Source organism: Protopterus annectens, chromosome 7.part0 (genome assembly GCF_019279795.1).
Source record: "Protopterus annectens isolate FY-2018-M chromosome 7.part0, PAN1.0, whole genome shotgun sequence".
Classification (NCBI taxonomy): Eukaryota; Metazoa; Chordata; order Ceratodontiformes; family Protopteridae; genus Protopterus; species Protopterus annectens.
Genome location: NC_056739.1, coordinates 1,736,292,245 through 1,736,316,839, shown reverse-complemented (window position 1 = coordinate 1,736,316,839; position 24,595 = coordinate 1,736,292,245). Strand labels below are relative to the sequence as shown.

The window sequence follows — 24,595 nt, the reverse complement described above, 5'->3', positions numbered from 1 at the left end:
CAGTCGCCCTGCTAGACAGGGGTCCAGGGAAGTAAATAGTGTGGGAAGAAATAGCCAGGGAATTGTTATGGCTAGGCTTGTATAGGCCCTAGGGCCGATAGCCTAGTACCAATCTATGAACCTAAGATGCTCTGGGGCATGAGAACAGACACAAACAACTATGGTAAAGACAAGACGGGATATGATCTGTATAAGGTACACTATCAGAAGTATGAGGGATGATGGAGCTGAAGAGAAGAGGGCAGGGGTGGTAGTGCAAAACAAGACTGATTTAATGAAATGCTACTTCTCAGACAGAGTGAAAGGGCTCTGGAATGCCATGTAATGCTTGAAGTATAGGTATAGTGCAACTCAACCGATGGATTTAACAGTACCTGGGACAGAAAAAAATAAGAATGGTATAGAGGAGCTGCTTAGAGGGCTAGCTGTAAGACTTCAGTAGACTCAATTATCCAAGGTTCTTCTGCCATTTCTATACACTTAAATACTGGCTTCAAACATTACAAAACATACAATTACTTAATAAATGATACTATACTGGGTACACCAGAAATCCAAAGTTTACTCCACATCTTACCACTAATACTGACGGAATGCCAGCCTCCAGCTGCCACATCCACCATCACTAATCCCTGGAGAGCTTCAACAATACGTGGCTCAGTCTCATCTGCCAGTACACTGTGCCCCAGCTGTCCATGCCTATACAAAAACACACAGATTTTTTTATACCTGTTCTTATTGGAATATACTTAAAATTAAAAAAGTAATCTCAAATACTTTCATTGAAGATATTTGTGGAGCTATTCTTACAACAATAAAATAAATGGGCTACTTAGTTACTGTCAGTCCTCCGGCAGTTTCTTTATTATGCAGTACGCATTTCCCCATTATGAGGTAGAACTGGTATTGCTACATCCTGCTATCTTCAGTACTTATATTAAAAATTTGTAAACTCACTGAAGGCCTTCTGCAGTAGATAACTTACTGGGATATCCTCTTTCTCTATCCCTAGTGTAGCAGTATTTTGTCTTTCTCATTCGTGTGCTCAGGGCCATGTGCATTTCCTGCCAATTCATGCATGGTGTCATCCTAACACACACTAGGATGGCATAAAGCCCTTTTGCCATTTAATTTGATCCCTATCTGCTAGTGAGAACAACCTGAAAAACAGGAGAAAAAATACAACACGCAGGGGTATATAAATATGTGCTTGGGTAACTTACAAGAAAACTCATCTAAAGCCACAGGATTGAGAGGTTGTCTATACACAGGGGTACTATCGCAGAATGGCAAGACAGACAAGTCTGGCATACCACAGATAATAAGCACCTATGGTAGAAAGTAATGATGGAAAGTCCATCTACACAGTGGGTAACAGCACTTACTGCAGAATGGCAGGACTGAGATGTGGTCAGTAAATAGGAGGTAATAACCTCAGACTGCAGAAGACCTCATTGCAGATCGACTGATATTGTGAGCATCTACCCGTTATATCAGACTTTGGAGGCTTTCTGAAGTGACTGACTAATGTTAAGAACCCCAAGCAATGTAAATGAACCCTTCTAAGAAGGTAGAGCCAAAGGCAGCGAAAAGGCAAAACATAAGGCCATATCCAATGAACTAAAAAAGGCCCAACTCCTGAAGCCCCATCTAAAGCAATAATGCTTGGTATATGTGTAAACTGATGCCCAAGTGACTGCCACAGACATAATGAAGACATTACTGAAGCAGAAACAGAACTTTATTTATTGTTTGCTGACAGAGGTAGTGGACTGATCCAAGGGGGGCCCATTTCAGCCACAGCCCAGGAGCTACAGAACACATCGAACATGCAGTACAGTAATTAGAAAATATAGATGAAAGACGAAAAGAGCCCGGGACCTACAGAACACATCAAACATGCAGTACAGTAATTAGAAAATACAGATAAAAGACAGAGCAGATTACAACGGTCTTTTTGCAATAGAAGCTGAGATCTTCATACATACAGAGTATGACAGTGCATAGTAATTTCTACAAAAGTAAATAAAAACAGCTAAATGTACATACTTGTATAACACAAGTATGAGGATTAGTGAGGGGATGTTAGTGTTGATAGAAGAATAAGCTAGGTTGGTGTGTGACTGTGTGGCAATCAAGTACCTGAGTAGTGGGGGTGAATTAGGAAATTAGTACCATCTTTGTGGGATTAACAGTGGTGAGTAAATGGTGTAAGGTGTATTGAAACAGGGAGGTTTTTGGGTAGGTTATGTTATCAGTGGGCTATTGAAGCATATAAAGCTGTCCCTTTGAGTTAGATGTGTTCGCAGTTCAGCTAGGAATGAGCTGTATGTTTGCAAGTTATGTAGGCCAGGGGGTAGTGAACCCCATAGCTTGAGTGTCAGAAGGAGTGGTCTGTAGTTGATGGTATATTTCTTTGTAGTACTTGGGCACTGTTGTTTTGTGACCAAAGTTGGTATAGCATATCTTTTATTGTTACTATGTGACTCAACAGGGATGATTGTTTCACTGTGGAGTGTCTTGTGAATAAGGCAAAAGTTGTCTCTGTCTTTTAACTGGCAATCATCTGGCGGTCTTTGGATTTTGGAGCAGTGATGCTCAAATTCTGGTAAAAAAAGAATCTATATATTTTGTCTGAGAAGGACTGTAGCTGAGATTTTTAGCAGAGGTGCAAGCTAGAAATGTTAGGGTATCTCTAGCTGAGGTTTAAGGATGTTTTTGGCTATTACATTCCTTCCTTCTGGAGTAAAGAACTATGAAATGCTATGGTAGCATAAGAGCAGTTTATTTTCGTCTTTAGGATGTTTATGTTTGAGTCAGGAAATAAAGGTATTTAAATGAGTTGACATGCTTGATGGGTTATGTGTCATGTGATAGAGAAGAAACAAGTGGTAGTTTGATGAGTTTTTGGGGATGCCAAAGAACATGGGGTTTGCATTGTTTTTTCTTTAGGTTCATAGTTTGCAGGCCAAGTTTCAGCTCAACTGTAACTTTAAGAATTCTTTATATGTATTGTTGAATATTGTGTCAGTACATATAGGGCTATGTGAGTGCTTCTGTTTTTTTTATTATTATTATTATGAAGACTAGCTTGTGTGATGAATGTGTGTTGTATTGGTAGATGCATGAGGTAAATTGATTGTACATACTTTTCCAATGAGTATGCAAAGGTGTGTAAGAGGGAAATGGGTCTTAAGTTGGCTGTATTGTTGGGTTATGAGACCTTATAGGTGGAGGTTATAATAGTTTATTTCCAGACATTTCTGAATATTTGTTAAGCCAGTGAGAGGCAGAAGACATACTGAACGTGGTGGGATAAGTGATCATAGTAGTTTTTGATGAACCAGGGGAGGATGCGCTCAGAGCATAGGAGGCCCACTGTTGAGTAGGGACCATATAAGTTTGATTTCTTTATTGGTTACTCTGTTGAGGTAGAATGGGGGAACTGTATGGCTCAATTGGTAATGGTTTGGGGGAGTTATGCGATGTGAGGGCTTGAAAGGGTAATAGTGAATTCAGAAACAAAGTCTGAGGTGGAGAAAGTTGTTGAGCTGGTCTGGGCTTTGTAGTGGGCTGTTAATCTATTTAGTTCTCTCCAGAATTGTCTAAGGTTGAAGAATGTGGATGATTACTTATATCACAGATAAATAGGTTTGTTTCTTCAGATTTTTTTTTTTGCTTTGGTTATGTAGCATGATATGGACAGGTACTAGAGTCTTCTATAGCATTTGCTTGCTTCCAGACCTTCCAGGCATTCTCTTTTGTTGTTTTTGTCTTTCTGCTTATCCCGGTTAGGGGTCGCCACAGTGGAACTCTGGTCTGCTAATGTCTGGCAGTGGATTTTTACGTGCCGAGTTACCAGCCCTGACGCACAACCTTCAACGATGGCACGCCCATTCACGCATGCCTCCACACAGAAGACGCTCTAGCTGAGAATCGAGCGAGATGACGTCTTGCTGTGAGGCGACAATGCTACCGCAGCACCACTACCGCGGGTATATTTAAGCATATCTGGCCATACATCTTGCTCAATGGCCTTTGTCAGCAGAATTTTTCAAATGGTGTTGAGCCACCTGAAGTCAATACACAACACAGCTTGCAATAAATTTAGAAAGAGTTTCTTTTGCCACTGTAAGCACTCCTTATGTAGAATAAAGGGGAAATGATGCACCCTCTTCATGAAAAAAATAGAGCTCATGGTGCATACTCAGGTGGGAAGGGGGTCTCTCACTAACAAAACAGGGAGATAAATGAAGTTCAGTAAGGACAATTACAGCTGTTTTTGACATCACTTTTGGGAAGGAATATGGGTTAGTCCAAATAGATATTCAATCCTCATGAAAGACCAAATACAGTTTTACACAAAGGACTTGAAGCTCCAAGACTATTCGAACAGAACTGATGACCACTAAGAAAAGCAGCTTCTAAGAGACAAAACAGAAAAGCTGCTGAACCAGCTGTTTCTAGCAAGGAATAGAAGAGATATGATCACAAAATTCAGGTCCCAAAGAAGGGAAGAGTTCGTCACAGATGAACAAAGATGCACAACTGGAACTGCTTAACCAGCTGCTGCAGACTCACAACCCTGCTCTCCACAAGGCCATTATAAGTAGAGATGCCAAAGACATATCCTTAATGCAGAGTAACCGAGACCAAGTCATACAGGTGTCCGTGATAAGTCAAGACTACTTACAAACTGAATGACTGTGGTGACTAAGGATACAAACTACCCAATGACAGAACCTTTTCCATTTAGCAAAGTCAAGCCTGAAAAGTGGAAGGCTTGCTACGGTCTTCAATCATCAGTAAGATCCCTAGTATGAGATCCTGTAGGATCACGGTATCCAAACATGCAACCATATTTTGAGGTACAGACGGCAGTCACCCTGACAGCAGGGAACTTTATTAGCTTAGTCCAGAATTTCTTGTAATGTCGGAGACCAGAGAGAACAAAAAGTACAGTTTTGTACCTACCATAAATGTAGATGTTCGAGTGCTAATACAGCTGCAGTCATTACAGATGGAGTTCTCCTGCCGTCAGGCGGGTCCTCGGTCGGCCGAATTCCAAAGTCTAGGTCCGGCGTCGGTTGTAGTCGCTTCTTCCCTGACGTCAGTGCGACAGGGGTATAAAAGAACCAGCCAACGCCATTTTCTTCAGTCTTTCTTGCCCCAGATGTCAGGTGCCCCCAGAAGGAAGGCAATACCTAATTTTAGATATATATATACATATATATATATATATATATATATATATATATATATATAAAATGCAATGCAAAATAGTCAAAAAACAGTAGTTGCAAGCAAATACATCATAAAAGAATAACCCCAAACAGGTTGTATGAGGAGGTGTAGCCACTAGGCCTGTCCCAAGAGGGGAAGGAGGGAGGGAAACCTGGACTGCAGCTGTATTAGCACTCGAATATCAACATTTATGGTAGGTACAAAACTGTACTATGTTCATCGTGCATACAGCTGCAGTCATTACAGATGGGTAGAATCCCAAAGCTACGCAAGGGGTGGTAGGCACTAGGTGGAACTGGGAGGAGCCAGAATGCCCTGCAAAACTGCAGTGGCAAAGCCTGCTCTAGTTTTGGAGTATAAAGGTAGGTGGTAGTGTTTAGTGAAGGTATGCACAGAACTCCAAGTGGCTGCTTCCAAAATATCTTTGGTAGGAACTCCTCTGAGGAAGGCTGCAGAGGTAGCTGTGGCCCTTGTGGAGTGGGGTCTGATGCCTGCAGGTACAGATTTACCATGAAAAGAGTAACAAAAACGTATGCAGTGGCCTATCCATTTTGAAATTGTCTGTTTGGAAATTGGCTTCCCTTGAGCTCCTGCAGCGTAGGACACAAAGAGTTGTTCTGATTTTCTGAAAGGCTTTGTTCTGTCCAAACAGTAATGCAGCTGTCTGTGGATGTCCAAGGAATGTAGCAGCCTTTCCCCTTTGTTTTGAGGGTTAGGGTAAAAGGTAGGTAAGTGTATGGCCTGATTTAAAGCTACCCTGGTTACCACCTTAGGCATAAATGACGGGTTGGTTCATAGGTAAACTCTGTCCTGATGGAAGATGATAAAGGGCTGCACAGCCATGAGGGCTTGTAGTTCCGAGACCCTACGAGCTGAGGTAATAGCCAGAAGGAAAGCGGTTTTCCAGGACAAATATTGCAAATCTGCTGAGGCAGCTGGCTCAAAAGGAGGCAAGGTTAACTTTTCTAGAATGTAATTAAGATCCCAAGCAGGAATTGGTTGTTTCCTTGGAGGTCTTATATTCTTAGTCCCTCTGAGGAACTGTCTTAAACATGGGTGAGAGAATAAAGGTGGATCAGTGTTGTATTCTGCAGAAATGGCTGATACATGGATTTTGATGGAGGAGAATGAAAGTCCACTGCTTAGCAGCTCAGCTAGATACTGTAATATTCGAGGCAAATTCAGTTTTCCAGGATCCTGGCCCTTTTTCTCATTCCAAGCACAAAACCTTTTCCATTTTGCGGAGTAAGCTTTTCTAGTAGACGGCCTTCTGGCCTCCAAAATGACATCCTGCACCTCCTTGGAGAGTAGGGTCTGTTGTGATGTTAAGGAATCTTCCATGCGGCCATATTGAGTGTTTTCAGCTGACCCAGAAGAGTTTTGTAGCTGTGCTGAGTCAGAAGAAGAGGCATTAGAGGTAGGGTCCATGGAGGAGAATGCGTCAGGCTCCTCAGGAGCGGGTACCAGTGTTGTCTTGGCCAGTCTGGAGCAATCAGAATCATCTTTGGTCTGTCTGATCTTGCTTTTAAAAGCACTTTGGGCAGTAGAAGAAGAGGTGGGAAGGCGTAAACTGTCAGTGCTGTCCAACTGAAAGACAGAGCGTTCACTCTCCAGGCCTTTGGATGAAATGTCCTTGAGCAGAATTTTGTTAATTGATGATTTTTGTGGGATGCAAAGAGATCTATGTCTGGCCTTCCCCACGCTTGGATTATCTCTGCAAAAACTTGAGGATGCAACTTCCATTCGTGTGGATCTGTCATATTTCTGCTTAGGTTGACTGCCAGCCTGTTTTCCATGCCTGGCAAGTACTGTGCTTGAAGCTCGATGTGCAACTCCAGAGCCATGTTCCAAAGTGACATGGCCAGCCTGCATAGGGGGTATGAATGTGTTCCTCCTTGTTTGTTTATGTACCACATTACTGTGGTGTTGTCTGTCTTTATCAATAGTTGACCTGGATGCAGAAGGTCTTTGAAAGCTATAATAGCATTTATTACTGCTAGCATCTCCTTTTGATTGATGTGAAGGTGCTTTTCCTTTTGGGACCATTTGCCCTGAATGCACCGGTCTGTCATGTGCGGGCCCGAGGCGTAGTGGGAGGCGCCTGTTGTGATGACTTGATTTGCTTGAGGCTTGCAGAATGGTAGACCTGTGTTTGTTTGGCATGCTTGAGCCCACCATAGAAATTCCTTTTGCAAACATGGAATTAGTGGTATTATTGTTTCCAAACTGTGGCTGTGTTGAGACCATAGGTTTTTTAGGTACCATTGAAGTTTCCTCATATGCAACTTTGCACATGGGATGAGTAGAATACAAGATGCCATGAATCCCAGAGCCTGCAGGATTTTCCTTGCAGTAAGCCTGGTGTAATTTGCTAGTGTCTTGAAGTATTGAGTTAGTTGCCCCTGCTTCTCTGGCGTAAGATAGGCCATCTGGGTGTTTGTGTCCAAGTTGGCACCCAGGAAAATTATTTTCTGACATGGCGTTAGCCTGGATTTCTCTTTGTTGACTGTGTATCCCAGAGAATTCAATAACCGTGTTACATAAGCCAGATGTTCCAGAAGTATGTGTTTGCTGTCCGCTTGGATCAGGCAGTCGTCCAAATAAGGGTATATTTGTATCCCTTGAAGTCTGCAGTAGGCAATTACTGATGCCAGGCATTTCGTGAATACTCTGGGCGCAGTAGATAAGCCAAAGGGCAATGCAGAGAATTGATAGTGGATTGAACCTGCAAGAAATCTGAGGTATCTTCTGCAGCTTTGTCTGATTGGGACATGCAGGTATGCCTCCTTGAGGTCCAATGATACTAGCCAAGACCCCTTGCCCAGCATGGGAAGAAGCTGCTGTAAAGTGAGCATCTTGAATTTTGGTACGAGTAGAAATGTGTTTAGGATGGATAAGTCCAAAATGGGTCTCCAATCTGTTCCCTTCCTTGGCACCAGGAATAGTCTGGAATAAAAACCTTGACCTTGTTCGTGAGTAGGTACCTCTTGATTAGCTTTCATGCCCATGAGCTTTGAAATTTGTATTTGAGCCTCTGCCCTTTGATTGTGTGGCAGGTTCGGCATGCCTCTCATTTTTGGAAGGGTGTGAAAATAAAATCTGTAGCCTCTGTTTATAATGTCCAGGATCCATTTGTCTTTTGTGACAATATGCCAATTTTTTGAAAATAATGCCAGCTTTCCTCCTAAGGGTGCTGCCATTTGAGCCTTGCTTGGCATGCAAAGGGGAAAGTCATTGGGTTTGCTTCCTGTATTGCTGTGAACTATCTTTGCCACCTCTTGGTGTTGGAATTTGCCATTGTCTGCCTCTATACGATCCTTGAGATTGTCCTCTGCCCCTTGGGCACCTGTATCTACCTTTTTGGGGTCTGTCCGTGGCTGGAAAGGACCAATTTTTTGAAGGCCAATTTCTACTAAAACGTGGTGGTTGTACCTGTAGAAAATCTTTAACAGTTTGCATAGATTTAGCTTTTTCTTCCATTATCCTTAATACCTCCTCAGCATTAGCACCAAATAATACATCCTTTTGTAGAGGAGAATCTAGTAATTTAGCTTTGACATGATCAGGCAAGGTTTGTTCCCTAAGCCAGGCATGTCTACGTATGACTGATCCTGTAACAGCAGCTCTACTTGAGGCCTCTAGAGCATCATAACCACATTGTAAGGTGTGCTTACCCACTTGTTTTGCATTATGCATCATATCCTGCAACTCCTTCAAATCTGGTTGTTCAGGTTGTGACATTTTACTTTTCAATTGTGATAACAGAAACTGTTGATATTTAAGCATATGGAACTGACAGTTTAAAGCCCTCATGGCTAGGGTAGCCGAGGTATATACCTTTTTTCCCCACCTTTCTAAGGATCTAGAATCTCTCTCGGAAGGTAATGGATTTTTAGCAGTAGAGGCCTTCATTCCCTTGGGGCCCTGAGAAATGGTTTCAGGGTCAGCAGTATGGCTTTTGTAAAGAAATTGGTGTGAGTTAGGAACTCTGTAGTACCTATCAGGCTTGACTGGGGCTGGAGGCAGGGAATCCGGATTAAGGCAGGCCTCCGAGTAAACATCAGCAACTATGTCCAAGACAGGAGGTATCGCCAGAGGCCTGTGCTGAGGTAGCAAAAGAAATTCCCTAAGCCTTTTCTTGGAATCTGAATAATCTTGGCCTTCCCAGTGGAAGTGTTCCCTCAAGGTATACAAGGTTTCCCCGAATGAGTAATCCTCTGGGGGTGATACAGAAGGAATGGACTCCTCTGCATCGGAGTCTTCAAAAGGGGAGTAAGAATGTTCCTCCTCATCAGAATGCTCTGAAATAATGGAGCCCTGATCAGAAGAGGGTGATTCTTCCTCCATTCTGGGTCTTTTGTCTGGTGGGGGTTGGGAACCCCTGATAAGAGTAATTAAATCCTCAGTCATTTTAAGCATCTGCTTTTTAGGCATGGGACCTGGAGATGGGCCCTGTGCAGCAGGTCTCTTGGAGTGCATGGCTGATTTAGACTTAGTAAAGGCCTTGATGGAAAAGGAAGAGGAAGGCCTGAAGACACCATGGGTGGAGGTAGACCTGTCCACATTATGAGGCTCAACACTAACAGTGGCTTCGGTATCTGTAGTCGGGGTGTGGGCCGAGGAACCTGAGGCCTCGGTTACAGAGGACACCGCCAGAGAAGCGTCGTCGGTAGTCAGGGGCTGCGTAGGCGCCTCGCCGAGAACCGGACCACGTGTAGTCGGTTTTGGCATGGTGTCGGTGGAGGCCGCGGATCTCGCGTGTTGGTCCTTGTCCTTGCATTTTTTGGACAAAACAGGAGTCGGAGTCTCCGACGACATTATATAGTTAAAAGCTTTCCCAAAGTAGTGCTGGGCGAACTCCGCCCGATGCTTAATAGTGCGTTTATTGAAAGTAACACAAAAGCGACAGCCCGAGACGTCGTGGTCTGGGCCTAAACTAGGTATACAGAGGGAATGGAAATTTTTATGCGGTATTTGCTTCCCACAAGAAATACAATTGTTAACTTTGTCTGACATCGGTCTGAGGCAAGAAAAGTTTCCCCAACGGGGTACTTAGCTTTAAAGAAGACTTCGGTTTCAAAATTTTCGTAATTTCAGGAGCTGGCCGACCGGCACTTGCGAACTGCTTCTGCTTCGGGCACCGCACGGCAAAAAAGACTGAAGAAAATGGCGTCGGCTGGTTCTTTTATACCCCTGTCGCACTGACGTCAGGGAAGAAGCGACTACAACTGACGCTGGACCTAGACTTTGGAATTCGGCCGACCGAGGACCTGCCTGACGGCAGGAGAACCCCATCTGTAATGACTGCAGCTGTATGCACGATGAACATCTGCTCACCCTTTCTTTATCACCAGGGAGTGACACGTGTGTGTCTTGGCTGCTCTCTGAATTTTTCAATAAGATGAGCAATCAGAAAGAATGTTGGGAGGATTCCTCAGCCATCCTATGGATGAGACATTAAATCTAGGCCTCATCTGCTTTATTTGATAGTAATAGAGTTAGATGAAAAAGATTCACCACACTTATCGAAAAACGTAGGTGCAGTTAACCATTGACAAGACCCCTATACAAATCATAGCTAGCTACCAGCCCACAAATCTGACCCAAGATGCCCAAACTGCCTATCTAGACCTCTTCAAATCTATCAAGATTCAGCCTTTTACCCTGATCCTGGGGGACTTTAACTACCCAAACACAGACTGGAAGAACTACTCCCGCCAGAACACAAATGTCCAGAGATTCCTTGATTTTGTCAATGCAAAATTCTTTGGAACAGCTAGTCGATACCCTCACAAGAGGAGATAATATCTTGGACTTGGCATTAACCAACATGAGTAACCACAGTAGCATCGCTGCTGTATCATCCTCCCCTGTAAGATCAGACCATAAAAGTGGTCACGTTTGAAATCACCATCTCCCCTGACCCCCTCTTGCTAGGGTCAAACAAAAAAAACTTTTACAAAGCTGATTACAGCCTCGTGAAGGATGGTATAAACAGCTTCACAGCCCCATCCCCCTCTCTAGGAACTGGCACCAGTATCTAAAAACTATACCAAATTACTATACGAACATGCATGGAAATGGGAATACCTGATATGACTACACCTGTCTGGTGGACATCTACAATAAATAAACTCTATAACAAAATAAAAAAAATTGCGGTCCAGAACCAAGAAGGAGCAGGTGGGCAACTGGAAGCAATCTCTTCTTAGCCTAAACAAGCAAATAAGATCAGTAGTGAAATCCTCCAAAGCAAACTTTGAGTCCAAATTGGCCATATCTACTAGAGACAATTATAAGGCCTTCTTCACATATGCCCGTAATCTCAAAGGTAGCACCCAGATCTGTTCAGAACTAGTGGTGAAAGGCAGCACATATACAAATGCCGTAGATAAAGCAAACTTGCTGGCTGACAGATTCAGCAGAAATTTCACCCTTCCGTCTCCCCATCAGTAAATCAGGACATTCCCAGTACTTGCCCCCTTCATCTTATATCTAGGGATCAGGTCATCACTGCTCTCTCAAAGGCAAAAAATACAGCCTCCATGGGACCCGATAACATCCCAGGCTGCATCCTCCATGAACTCAGGCAGGAACTTGAAGCACCATTAGGTGCCCTATTCAACCAAAGCCTGAGTACCGGCTTTGTCCCAGCTGAGTCGAGGACAGCCACTGTCATCCTTTTACAAAAAAGTGCAGCGTCCACCGATCTGGGAATATATAGAACCATCAGCCTGACTAGCCTGATCTGCAAGGCCATGGAATGGATTTATCAAGGACCTCATTAACAAGGACACTGGCAACCGCCAAACACTCGATCCCACACAGTTTGGCTTCGTCAAGGGAAGGTCATGTCTGTTAAATTTGGTTGACTTTTTTGAGACAGTCACCAAAGCCATGGATAAGGGGAAGACAGTGCACACCGTCTACCTTGACCTGGCCTTTGACACTATTTCCCACTCAGGCATAATATTTATTTTATTTTTTATTTTACATTTGTTAACTGGGTAGAATCCGGCTGGGCAAGTAGCCCTTTTTCAGAGGAGACCTGGGGGGATAAGCTTCATAACAGTACAAAAAGATTACAAACATTTTTAAAAGATTTACAAACAAGATACAAAAAGTTTGACAGTTGTCAACAATCACAATTTACAAAAAGAGGAATGTAAAACAGAAAACATTAACATTTCTTAAGCCTTACTACAGACAGTAATATGAAACTCAATTATATATATTACTAAAAACATTGTGGCAATTTAATTTGGCGGAAGTAAGACAAAAAGATAGCAGAATAGAAAACATTTGATTGAAGGCAAGAGAAACTAGCCAGGAGTATTACAGGAGCATAGCATTGCTGAGGAAGATATTCCTTTAGGAATTTTTTGAAGCTATGACGATCTGTATTTAAGATATTCTGGGGTAATAGGTTCCACTGTTTGGCTACTTTGAAGATAATAAATAATAATTATTATAATAATAAGAAATAATAAGATAACAGATAAACTCTCTCTCAACTACGCATCAATCCATATGTTACCAGATGGGTAGCTAACTGGCTCACTGATAGAACCCACCTAGTCAAAATAGGGGAAGCCACCTCAAGCAGTAGATCCGTATCAGGTGGCATACCCCAGGGTTCGGTCTTGGGGCCTCTGTTATTTGGGATACACTTTTCTGAAGTGCAGGCCAAAACCAGTGGACTATGGTTAACCAGGTTTGCAGATGACTGCAAGCTGGGAGCGGTCATCAATTCCCCTAGTGACGTGGACATCCTCCAAGAGGGTCTCACCCAAACAAATGACTGGTGCCAGAAACATGGCCTCAAGCTGAATACAAAAAAATGTATCATCATCCCCTTTGGGGAGAATGATGTCCCTACAAATTATCACATTAACAACATCCTAAGCACGCAGTCAGTCATGAGGGATTTGGACACCCAGATTGATGGCAACCTGACTTTTGACCACCATGTTGCTTCCATTGTACGGAAAGTATTCTATATGGCCTACCTCATAAGTAAAGGTCTCACATCCAGGGCCAAGGAGGTCATAACATCCCTACATTCTTCCCTTATAAGGCCCATTATTGAGTACAATGCCCCATTCAGCATGTACATCGCAAAGCACATGCAGCAGCTGGCAAGACCACAGAGGTTCCTCACCAGGAGAATTCAGGGCCTCAAAAATCTATCATACTCAGGCTAAAAGCCCTATTCCTCTACTCTGTTTCACAGACTCCTCAGAGATGACTTCTGCCTGGCATACAAGGTGACCTCGAACCACACCTTGACGGGACTGCTGCATATCCACACGTCAAGCACCACTTGAGTAATCCACACACGTGGCCTCAACCTGGTCTGTGACATCAATAGGACTTGTTGGCGGGACAGATGTCGCAGAGACTCCCTCTCCATGTCAAGCAGACTACCTCTTTATCCCTTTTTAAGCACAAACTGGATAACTGAATGGGAAATAGAAAATACATCCCCAGGATTCCACCTGTGTCCCTGCTAGACAGGGGCATCGGGTGCTAATTTGTCTACGCATGGGCTAAACTCTTGGCTAGGCTTATAAGGGCTTCAGGGCCAATAGCCTAGTAACATCCTATGATCCTACATTCCCTGGTATTCTGGCCAAACTTCTGTTAGTCAGTATGAATACCACCTTGTGTTTCCCCCTGGAAAGGGGTTGCTAGCCTACTGGGACAATCATGGTCAAAGTGCAACTATCTACCTACCCAACTATTCAAATAATTTTCTTATGCAAGTCTGCATTCTCCACTAACACCACTAAGATGTGGTACATAGAAAATTGTCCCATGTGGAAAGTAGGTCAATCACTGGTGAGCCATACATTCAAGAACATTCTGAACACACAAGACTCCAAACTTTAGTCCCAGGATAGGACTTCTGGAGTAGATGAGGAAGTTCCTCCAGTATGTTCATGTATCCAGGATGTGAAGTGCTGAAAGAGTTATAATTCTGTCTATGACACACATTCAGATGCTTATTAGCTCTCTGTACAGTATATATATGATCACATGCTACCTTATCTGTTTAGATAACGTGCAAAGAACGGGATCCTGGACAAAAGGAGGAGGGACTCTAATCTCTGCTCCCCCTTTACAGTATAAACACTGCTCATAGCTCTAGTCGGGTCATTATGCAGTCTACTCTCTTGAGGGGGGCACACTTTTGAACAAGGGTCCAGTGTCAGAAGGAATGTCCTATAGTGAGGCTGGTGGGGAGATTTCACCACTGCAAATCCTCTTCTGACAAGGGTCAGACACTAGAAAAATACCTGTAGTCATGCAATAGTTCTACCACTATCACCTCACAGCCCATTGCAATAAAACTGCACCTTCAGGTGTATGAAAGGTACCATACAGACTTTGTCTACTGTTATGTCCAGAACATGCAGGATGGCCCAAGCCTTGATCCTCTCTCAAGCTCTTACTGATGTTACCAGAGACATGACAATTTGTGCCCCTCTATAAGCAGAAACAGCAGACAATGAAGTGTGTAACTTCACTCCAAATGGAGACAATCCTTTAAAAATGATCCTGAGAGAAATTCTCCTGGTTTACTAAGACTCCTTAGGGTTTGCAACCAAGAAAGCATCCAGTTCAGTGGTGTCCTTGCACAGAGCCACTAGGATTCAGTCATTTAGGTAGAGGAACATAAGTAGTTCCTTCTTCAGTGCCTCTGATACAATCTCTATCACCTTGCTAAACAGCCTGTATGAACAAGAAAGGCCAGAGGTAGCATTTTATGAAAATGCAGCCTAGAAATTGCAAACTTAAGGGACCTCCCTTCATGAATCCTATAAAATGAAGTACTAAAAGGTATCCAGGTCTCGATCACTTCCATGTACACTGCTACCTCATATGCATGTTCCCACTGGGGTCTGAATGGAGAGAGAAAATCAGCAAGCAAAGGACATTAGTACTGATGGAACTGAATTCATTCTCAAGTCTTAGTAGGCACCTTCACAAGGTGGACCCTGTTTTTACAAAATCTCAACACAACGACACTGATACATAGACTATTTTATATGTCACATACCATAAACAGAAGTAGGTTAAAAATGACAAAGATATCTTGTGCACAAGTCCCAGGATAAAAAAAAAATTCCCAATCCTGGCATGCATACAGGTGCCAAGACAGGAAAAAATTACAGCGCAGAATCCTCAAAACATGGAAACATACCTACAATGGGATCAGGCCATGCTCAGGGGGGGGGGATGGCCTCCCTGCTGTAGAAGTCCACAAAACACACAAAAACTGACAAGAGCCATAAAGATGATACAGTGGACTACTGAAGATGAGAAAAATTATGTAGTGTTACTATTATGCAAGAAGTCCAGAATTTCCAGATAGAAGATATTAAAAAAAGATTAAGAGAGAAATTAAAGGAAAGAAAACTACTCACAAGTAAAACTGTCAACAGCTTCAAATGCAAATGTATGTTCATTAATACAACAGAACCATAAAAAACATTATATAGACTAAAAAGCTTTGGGCCATTTGGAAAAAGAAGTGACCAAGGAAGTGCTAAAATAAAAGGAACAAAACGTAGAGATTTCTGAAAGGTATAAAAAAAAAACATTGACATGGGAAAGAAAGACATCAGATGAGGGATCCAGATATGGAAGATTTCACAATACAAAAAATATCACAAAGAAGGAATGCAGAACAGACTATTAGTAAAATAGTTAAACAAATAGAACACAAAGTTATGACACATCTGTGAAGTAAACAGAAAGTCTTAGCACAGATTATGTCAGAGCATAATGGAATGAGTCCATAAAGTAAAGGCAAACGTGGAGCGGGAGAAATCTGAAGAAATATGGACATGGGAAAGAAAAATAGATTTAATATGGTATGATATTTATGCAAAGGAGAAAACAAAACTAATCATTACAAAAAAGCAGCACCAAAGATATTTGAAGAAAAATACAGGCAAAGGCATTTGGATATGGAAAATTCCAAAACACAAAAAATAAGAAAACAAAGGGGAGGAGGAGAAAAGAGGATTAGTAATGGAGAAGTTAAAGAAATAGAAACTGAAGTTATGATTTACCTGTGAAGTGAAGGCTTTAGTGTAGAAAATCCAACTCTGGTAATGTCACAGCATGATGGAACAGGGAGCCACAAATTAAGGACAAACAGGTGGAAAGAGAAGCATCTGATGACTGGCCATATAAAGATTCTCTGGAGCCTTCAGCAGAAAACCAGTACAAAAGTTCAGTTGGAGTTGCACAGCAAGGGAAGGAACAGGAAATGGTGACAACTCTGAAGCAGTCAATGTTGTGGAGTGATAGGCTAGTGCTTTTCCATACAAAAGAGCAATAGATGACAGGATGCCACTGAAGAGAATATGCCACAGGAAGATGTTCTGGAACTCTCTGTGAAATGCCTGCAAGAAATGAACAACAAACATTGTGCCCTCAGTTTGCTTGATTTAATAGAGATGGAAAGACATGTTAAGGTTGATGAAAGAAAAAAGATATATTACTGTGCAGCTAAATTAATAACAGATAAAGTCTTACCACAAAAACACACAGATAAAGTCTTACCACAAAAACACACGGCAATAAGAGAAAGGAAGGGAAGAAATCAAATGCCATCATGAAAGTTTCAAACAGAGAAAACTATAAAGCAATTAAGAAATGTCAAGAGTACAGAACAGGGAACAGATCAATAAAAATACTTAGAAAGATATGCTAAAAGCATCTTGCAATATTAGAACAGACAGGCTCTATCATACACAACTGCAAGTAATAAATTAAAGATATCAGCATCGGCAGAAAAACTTAGAAGATATGCAGAAAAATACAAAGGGAAAGTACAAAATAAGCAATTTATGGATGACCCCAAAAAGTTTTACAGAAATTGGAAAATAAAGCAAAAGGAATAGAAATACCATCAAAAAAGAAGAAACAGACACATTCTGGGGAAATATCTATGAAGATTCTATGGATCATTAACAAAGGTGCTGAATGGACAGAGGAAACAAAAGAAACAAAAGAAAAAAAAATGTACATGATATGAAATAGGACGAAGTAAGGGTTAGAGATATTGAAATAAAATTAAGAAAAGCTCCCAAATGAAACACCCCAGGCCAAACACAAGTAAAAGTATCTTTACACAAAGATCTAGCCCCAGAGTAAGAACTCCTTATATGTGCATCATGACCAGACAATGATATTCCTCCTTATGAAATAACCTGCAAGTCACCCTAAATACTATATACTAAAAACTTACCTTCCAACGATGTATAAACTATATAACAGAATTAATGTCAACAGAGGTTATAGTCATTTAGAAGAAAAATTAATCCCAGCAATACAACAAAAGAGTGACAAAAGAAAGTCATATGGAGCAAATGATCATTTGTTGTTAAAGTCATAAAGGAGAATTGTAAAAAGAGGAAGAATGCAAGTAAAGAATGGAGAGATTACAAAAAAGCATTTAACAGCATCCCACATTCATAGATAAAGGAGAGCTTACAGATGTCTAAAATACACCCTACATTGATCAATTACATTACAGTGACCACAGAACAGTGGCAAATCACTTCACTTTGCAGCTAAACCATGATAAAGGACAAATTATTATTCCAGGGATTATAATTCAAAGGGGTGACATGGTGACTCTGTCACTATTGTTCTTTTGTCTTGCCCTTAACTCATTAAGTTGTCTACTTAACAGATTAAGCCACAGCTACAATTTGGCTCCCAGAAAACACCATAGTGTAAAGATTTCTCATCTTCTCTTTGTCAATGATTTAAAACTGTACAGTTCATCAGATTAGGATCTGAAAGCACAACTGCAGGTGGTCAAACTTTTTCAGATGATTTAAGAATGTCATTTGGTCTTGGTAAACATGCAAAAGCAACTTTTAAAGCAGGAAAGCTGAAGCACCAAGAAAATATCAGTTTGGGACATGAAAGTGATACATGGAAACTTGAGAAGGAGTGAGAGTATAAATATTTGGGAACTGATGAAAGATAAACAATAAAACATAAACAAAACAAACAAATGCAAACAAAGCTCAGTAAAGATGAAAGGTTAATAGTGGTGGCCCAGGATAGTGGACTACATACACACTGGTTTACAAAGTCCATTGAACATGTGGGAGAAACAGACAAATGCAGGTTCTGTAAAAAAAAAAAAAAAAAAAAAAAAACAATTGCACATCTTGTTGCTGGGTGTGATACACTAATGCTAGAGAGACTGTACACTGAAAGGCATAACAATGTGGCAAGACTGTTGTACTGGGGATTGTGCAAACATTACAATATTGAAGTAGCTGAGAAGAATTGGAAATATAAGCCAAAAAGCATTATAGAGAATGATGACGTTTATATCACAAGGGATTACCAACAGTTCAAAAAATAAATGCGGGAAAACCAGATATAGTAGTCTATGAAAAGAAGACACAAGTAGCATTGGTAACTGAAATTGCTACACTCACTAATTACAGTGTCTTGCGTATAGAAAGAGACAAAGTCATAAAATACCAGGAATTGCAGGCAGAAACAAGGGCAAACTGGAAGAAGAATACCTAGACAGTTCCAATACTAGTAGGAGCAACAGGTATCAAAGAATTTACAGTTTTATTTAGATATGTTACCGATACATGTAACACTATATGAATTGCAGTTGCTGTCAATTCTGGGCACACTGCAGGTGATGCGAAAAACACTTTCGGATAACTTCAAAGACTGAAATAATACTAATTTCACAAACTTTAATCATATTTTGATATAGGAATGGGGTGGGATCCATTCCAGTCATGGTATGAGAAACCCAAAAGACTTGGAGAAATTAAATTGGGAGAATGACCTTGACTACTACATGTGCTCACTGAAGTCACCAAGGACCAAGACATGGAGTTTCCCATCATCTTCAAAATTGAAAGATGCATCGGTCCCATTATAAATTATGAACAATGTCTACGGACCCTTGTAGTAGAATATTCTGGGTCTGACAAAAACTCTAACCATATATAACAGGAGAAAAAGTGCCAGGAATCAAAACACTAGTAAACACACAAAAAGGCACTTAGGAAAGACCACCCAAACCTGACCAGGTACAAAGCTAGTTCAATTTCCAAAAAGAGTCCCACAGAAATGAATGCATTAACAGGTCACCGCATTTTCATCCACATAAAAAAGACTTCATCAGATATAAAGCAACCAAAACAATTACACCCTTTTTATATGTACGTTGTTACCACAAATCCACAAATGAAAATTTTAAGATCATAAAACAATAATGTTTGTGTCTTTCGGCTTTTCCTGGTTAGGGGTCGCCACAGCGGAACTCTGGTCCGCTAATGATTGGTAGTGGATTTTTACGTACCGGGTTACCAGCCCTGACGCACAACCTTCAATGAAGGCACGCCCCATTCACTTATGCCTCCACACAGAAGACGCTCTAGCTGAGAATCGAACAGGACAACGTCTTGCAATGAGTGATACCTAAATTAAATGCTTCAAGCACATATAAAAACCTAAATTAAATGCTTCAAGCACATATAAAAACAAACACATTACACTACAATAAATGAATACTACAAAAATTAACAAAAATATAACACAATTTGTAAAAAATGCATCTTATATATAAAACGTAATATAAAATGTACTTTAAAATTCTGTATGAATACAATAAATCCTAACATTATAGAGGCTGTTAGATTCCAATTCCCATAACACCATCTAGAGACCAAAGTTAAAAATGCACTTAAAAAATCTTAAAAGATACCTAATAAAAAATGTATAACAAATCTATAAATGTACATCACTAGAACCAAATGTTCCAAAATTATAATCAAGTTGCTCTTAATTTTGGAATGGGGGCAAGGGAGATAGTATCATTCAAACCTGGTGGTTTATTAGCTTCTAAAACTATTTACCAATAAACTTCTCAGTATTCAATTTTGGTCTCCCACAAATCCCCCCCGAACGTCAATTGGTATTGCCTCCAAAACAAAAAATAAAAACCTAGCTGATGGACAAATGATGGTATGTTTAAATAAAGCACTTCTCTGATTTTTATTATGTATATCGTACATGTGCTCATAAAATCTTCTTCTAAGCCTTCTTTCCGACATAAAATGCTGTATATTTGTCACATGTAGCAATGTATACAACTCCACTAGAATCGTATGTACTATAGGTTCTACTAACTATATATCTATCCCTGGCTTCAACAAAAATAGCTTCAGCATTACTAATAAAGGGACACTGCGGACATAGTCCACATTTAACTGTACCCACTTTGTTCCGTTTGTTGTGGTTTACACATTTGTGTTCCAACAGATCTTTAATGTTTAAACCTTTTCTAAAAATACACTTCAAAGGTTTATCAAAAATATCCTTAAGGTCAGATAAACTCGCAAATTTAATCCAACTGTTCTGCATAATATTTTTAATAACCCCCAGCGTCTCATTAAACTCTGTCACAAAGGCATACTCGTACCTATACCCCATCACTGACAAATCGCCCAAGGAACCCATGTTCATATTGTTACTATCAGAGGTGGGAAGTTCAGTAACAAGAACAGGTGCAAATATATCATTCCTACCCCTTATTACATCATGTTGGACTTCATCTATTAAGTTAACAGGGTGACCCCTCTTAGTAAACATACCCCTCAAACCTTCACATTCACACTCATAGTCTTGGCCATCCTACTAATTCTCACAAATTGCCCCTTAACTATACTCTTTTGGGGAATATGGTGTGCACTAGTCTAATAAAGGTATGAGTTAGATTAGAACAAGCCTTTTTCCTAAATACTTTTGACCTAAACACCCCTTGTCCTTATAAATTGTAACATCCAAATAATTAACCTTCTCATAACCAATGTTGTATGGAAACTGTAAAAAGTGAGTAGAACTAGAAATGTAATTGAAGAATTCATCAAATTTCTCCTTGGTGTCAATCCAAAATATACAAATGTCATCTAAAAACGCATGTACAGAATCCAGCAGTCCTTATATTTAGAATTTCTTATAAATTTCTCCTCCCAAACTGATATCAGCATAAACGGGGGCAAATTGTGCCCCATAGCTACACCACTGACCTGTTGAAAAAATTCATCCTCAAAAGTATATAAAATTATTTTTCAGTACAAGGTCAATAAGCTCCAAACAGGTATGAAAATCATTTGGTGTTAATGCCCCCGATGTTCCTAATGCCTCTTCAAACCATTCCAGCTCCTGCCCTTGAGGTATATAACCAAATAAATCAAATATAATAAACATCATAAACATCATAAAAATGATATAACTTCTGTTTAACAAACCTTAAAAAGTCCCATGAGTCCTTCAACAAATTTCTACCTTCCATGGACAATTTCTTAAGTTTAACATCCAGGAACCTAGCTTATTTAAGAATATATTAATTTAGCTATTGTGCTAAAGGGGCTGCTAACTTTCTTAACCTACCAAATACATGCTCAGCTCCATGTATAAAAAGTTCTACCCTCATCACTCCTGCCATAAATTCTAACACCAGCCACACTACTAAATAAATGCCAGCACTTACTACAACTAAGATTGCTTCCAAAGCTTTTGAACCCATTACAAAGATAGCTATTCAAAAGAAAGTGCACCTGCTGGGGGGTTGCAAGGGATTGGAGGGTTAAAAATGAACCTGTACATAGTTGTTTGTTTTGTTTCTTGAGTGTCTTAACTGAAACAAAAAGTCTTGGAAAATGTGACATTTCCAGAGACTGAAGCTGTAAATGCATACAAGATTATCTTGTCAGACAATGTGTGCATGTAAGTTACAAATTGGAAAGATATTAAAAACTGTAATACAGAATATGTGAAAGTATTAGCTTCTTATCAGAATGACAGCCTTATCAGTCATATCACATAATGTGAATGACTTTGAAGATATGGACAAAAAGCAAAGAATACTGAATTATATTTAGTAGTATACAGCACAAATAGCAATGTTACAGGAGAGAAACAGATAGAAATGAGCACCTGAATTTGGTAGAGGAAGGATTTCAGAATGATTATTCAGCAAAATAAAAGGGACAAAGGAAAATGGGGTAATACTGATTGTGAGAGGGCCCCAATAATGATAAAGAAGCAGAAGAAAGGCAACAATGGTACATTTGTGGTAATAAGGGGTTATTGGCAAGGAATAAGGATTACAATGGCATGTATTTATATTCCACATAAAACTATTATTAAGGAACTTAAGAGAATTATGGGAGAAGCAATTATCTTCCAGCAGGGAATATTATTCATGGGTGAGGACTGAGACTTAATATGTGAAGATGTATTGCAGGACTTAGAAGGGAAAAAAGGAGACATTTCTGAACAAATATATGAAAATAGTTGAAATAAAAAATGTGAAATTACTACCAGGAACTCAGACATAATATACATATTACTCTCCAAAGTACAATAACTGGATTAGACTGGACAGAAATAATGTCACAGAAACATGGGAAAACACATCCAATAACTATTTCAGATCACACGCCAAATAAAGACTAAGACAAAGATGCAGCGCTATTAAGTAAAAAAAAGACAATGGTGCTTTCTTACCAACTAAAAATAGAGCAGTGTAAGGGATATACACCAGAAATGGTGCAAGAGTTGTTAGGCAAGATAAACGTTTCTTCAGAAAGGATATCTGAGGAGAGAAATGCAATGAAAATGGAATTTAAAAACACGGTAGAAAGGAAAGTGAAAGATAAGTGAGAAAAATGTAATTTAGAGGTATTACCAAAGGTTAAAGCACTGAAGATGAAGGGGAATCTTACAGAACAAAAAGATGAACATTTGAGTGAAAATAACAGTATCTAGATAATATGCACAAGTTTAAAAAGGCTGATGTTAAATATAGCATTTTTGGTAATTCCAGAGAAAAAAATATTAGCACACTGTCTTAAGCAACAGAAAATAGAAAAGGGTATTGACAAATGTAAGCCTAACACTTAGAAAAATAACCAGAGGCCCTGAGAAATTTTAGAGATATTTCTAAAATTCTATTAAAATATGTATACACCACAGGAATGGAAAAAAAGACCCAAATGGAAACATTTAGAACATATAAATATGCCAAGTTTAGAGGAGCACGAAGCAGATGGCAGAGCACAAGATAAAAATGATGTATAAATCAATATAAACGTTTTTGGAAAATTTTTTGTGGAAGTTTGGAAGTCAGGAGGCAAGAAAGTGATAACTGTTTGGAAGGTTATGCTTAACATTTTAAAAGAAGGAACAGCACAAACATCTTGGAAGAAAGTTGTGGTGGGTATACTACCCAAAAAAGCAAAGACGTTTAATATCAACTTCATTTAGAACAATTTAAATTTTGAACCATGATTATAAAGTATTTATTTATGTCTATCCTACCTAAAAGAAAGCCAAAACAAAGAGATATGGATCAAGGGGGCTTTCTGTTGGGGAGACAAACATTTGACATTATCAGCGGTTCTGCATGCAGAGAAGGCATTCAAAATGAGTTAGATGGGATTTTATTAGTAGGGCAACAAAAGCATTTCTGTTTATTCACAGAATAATGGGGTTAATTAGGAAGCCATGTGAAAGGTTAGCGGCAGAAATTAAGGTGCGAGGGTTCTTCTCTGACAAGTTGCATTTGAATATAGGAACCAATTAGGTGCGTCTTCTTCCCTTTTTGCTATTTATTTACCTTAAACTTACATCCACTGGCAAAGAAAAATACTTGATAAATCCAAAAACAAGACTGGAGTGTTCTAGAACATACGGAGACAGTTTCAATTTGTTTCAGCAATACCCATATTTGTGGGGACATGACAAGAAGAAATATTTAGGTGTTTGGATTAAAAAGGATTACAGCAGCTAAAGATAAAAGGGAAGAAACTAAACAAAATATATTACAAAAATTGAAAAGCTGGAAGCTCTTGTCTATCTGTATGGATTGTAAAGGTGAGAGCAGTGAAAATGTTTCTGGTCCCTTTAATAACCTATACACAGATCAGGCATATTTTAATCAATTAGAGGAGAAATGATGAATTATTTGGGAGGAAAGAACCACAAGTTAAGTGGGATAAGTTGTTTCTCCCCACAAGAACAAGGTGGTTTAGGAGTACCAGATTTGAAGGGATACTGAAAAGCTACACAATTAAGACTCGTGTACAAAATGAGCAGAAGACTATAAATCAAAGTGTAAAAAATTATAATGAAACATTGGATGCAGGCACTTAATATTCTACATAGTCACTGTCATTCTTATTTACGAAGTAGCTGAAAGTATTTTGAGAGCCAAGCCAGCATGGGAATGGAGGGAGGAGATTTTACTAATAGGGATGACTGCAAGAATAGGCTTAGA

General features: G+C 40.0%; 1 protein-coding gene across 3 annotated transcripts in view; it reads right to left on the bottom strand.

Moving 5' to 3' along the window:
- RCCD1 (RCC1 domain containing 1) overlaps positions 1 to 24,595 on the bottom strand; it is a 552,668-nt gene that overhangs the window by 393,913 nt on the left and 134,160 nt on the right. For all 3 annotated transcript variants that reach the window (XM_044078273.1, XM_044078274.1, XM_044078276.1), the window contains exon 4: positions 578 to 699. In XM_044078273.1, the coding sequence (XP_043934208.1) occupies positions 578 to 699 (122 nt within the window). The remainder of the gene's footprint in view (positions 1 to 577; positions 700 to 24,595) is intronic.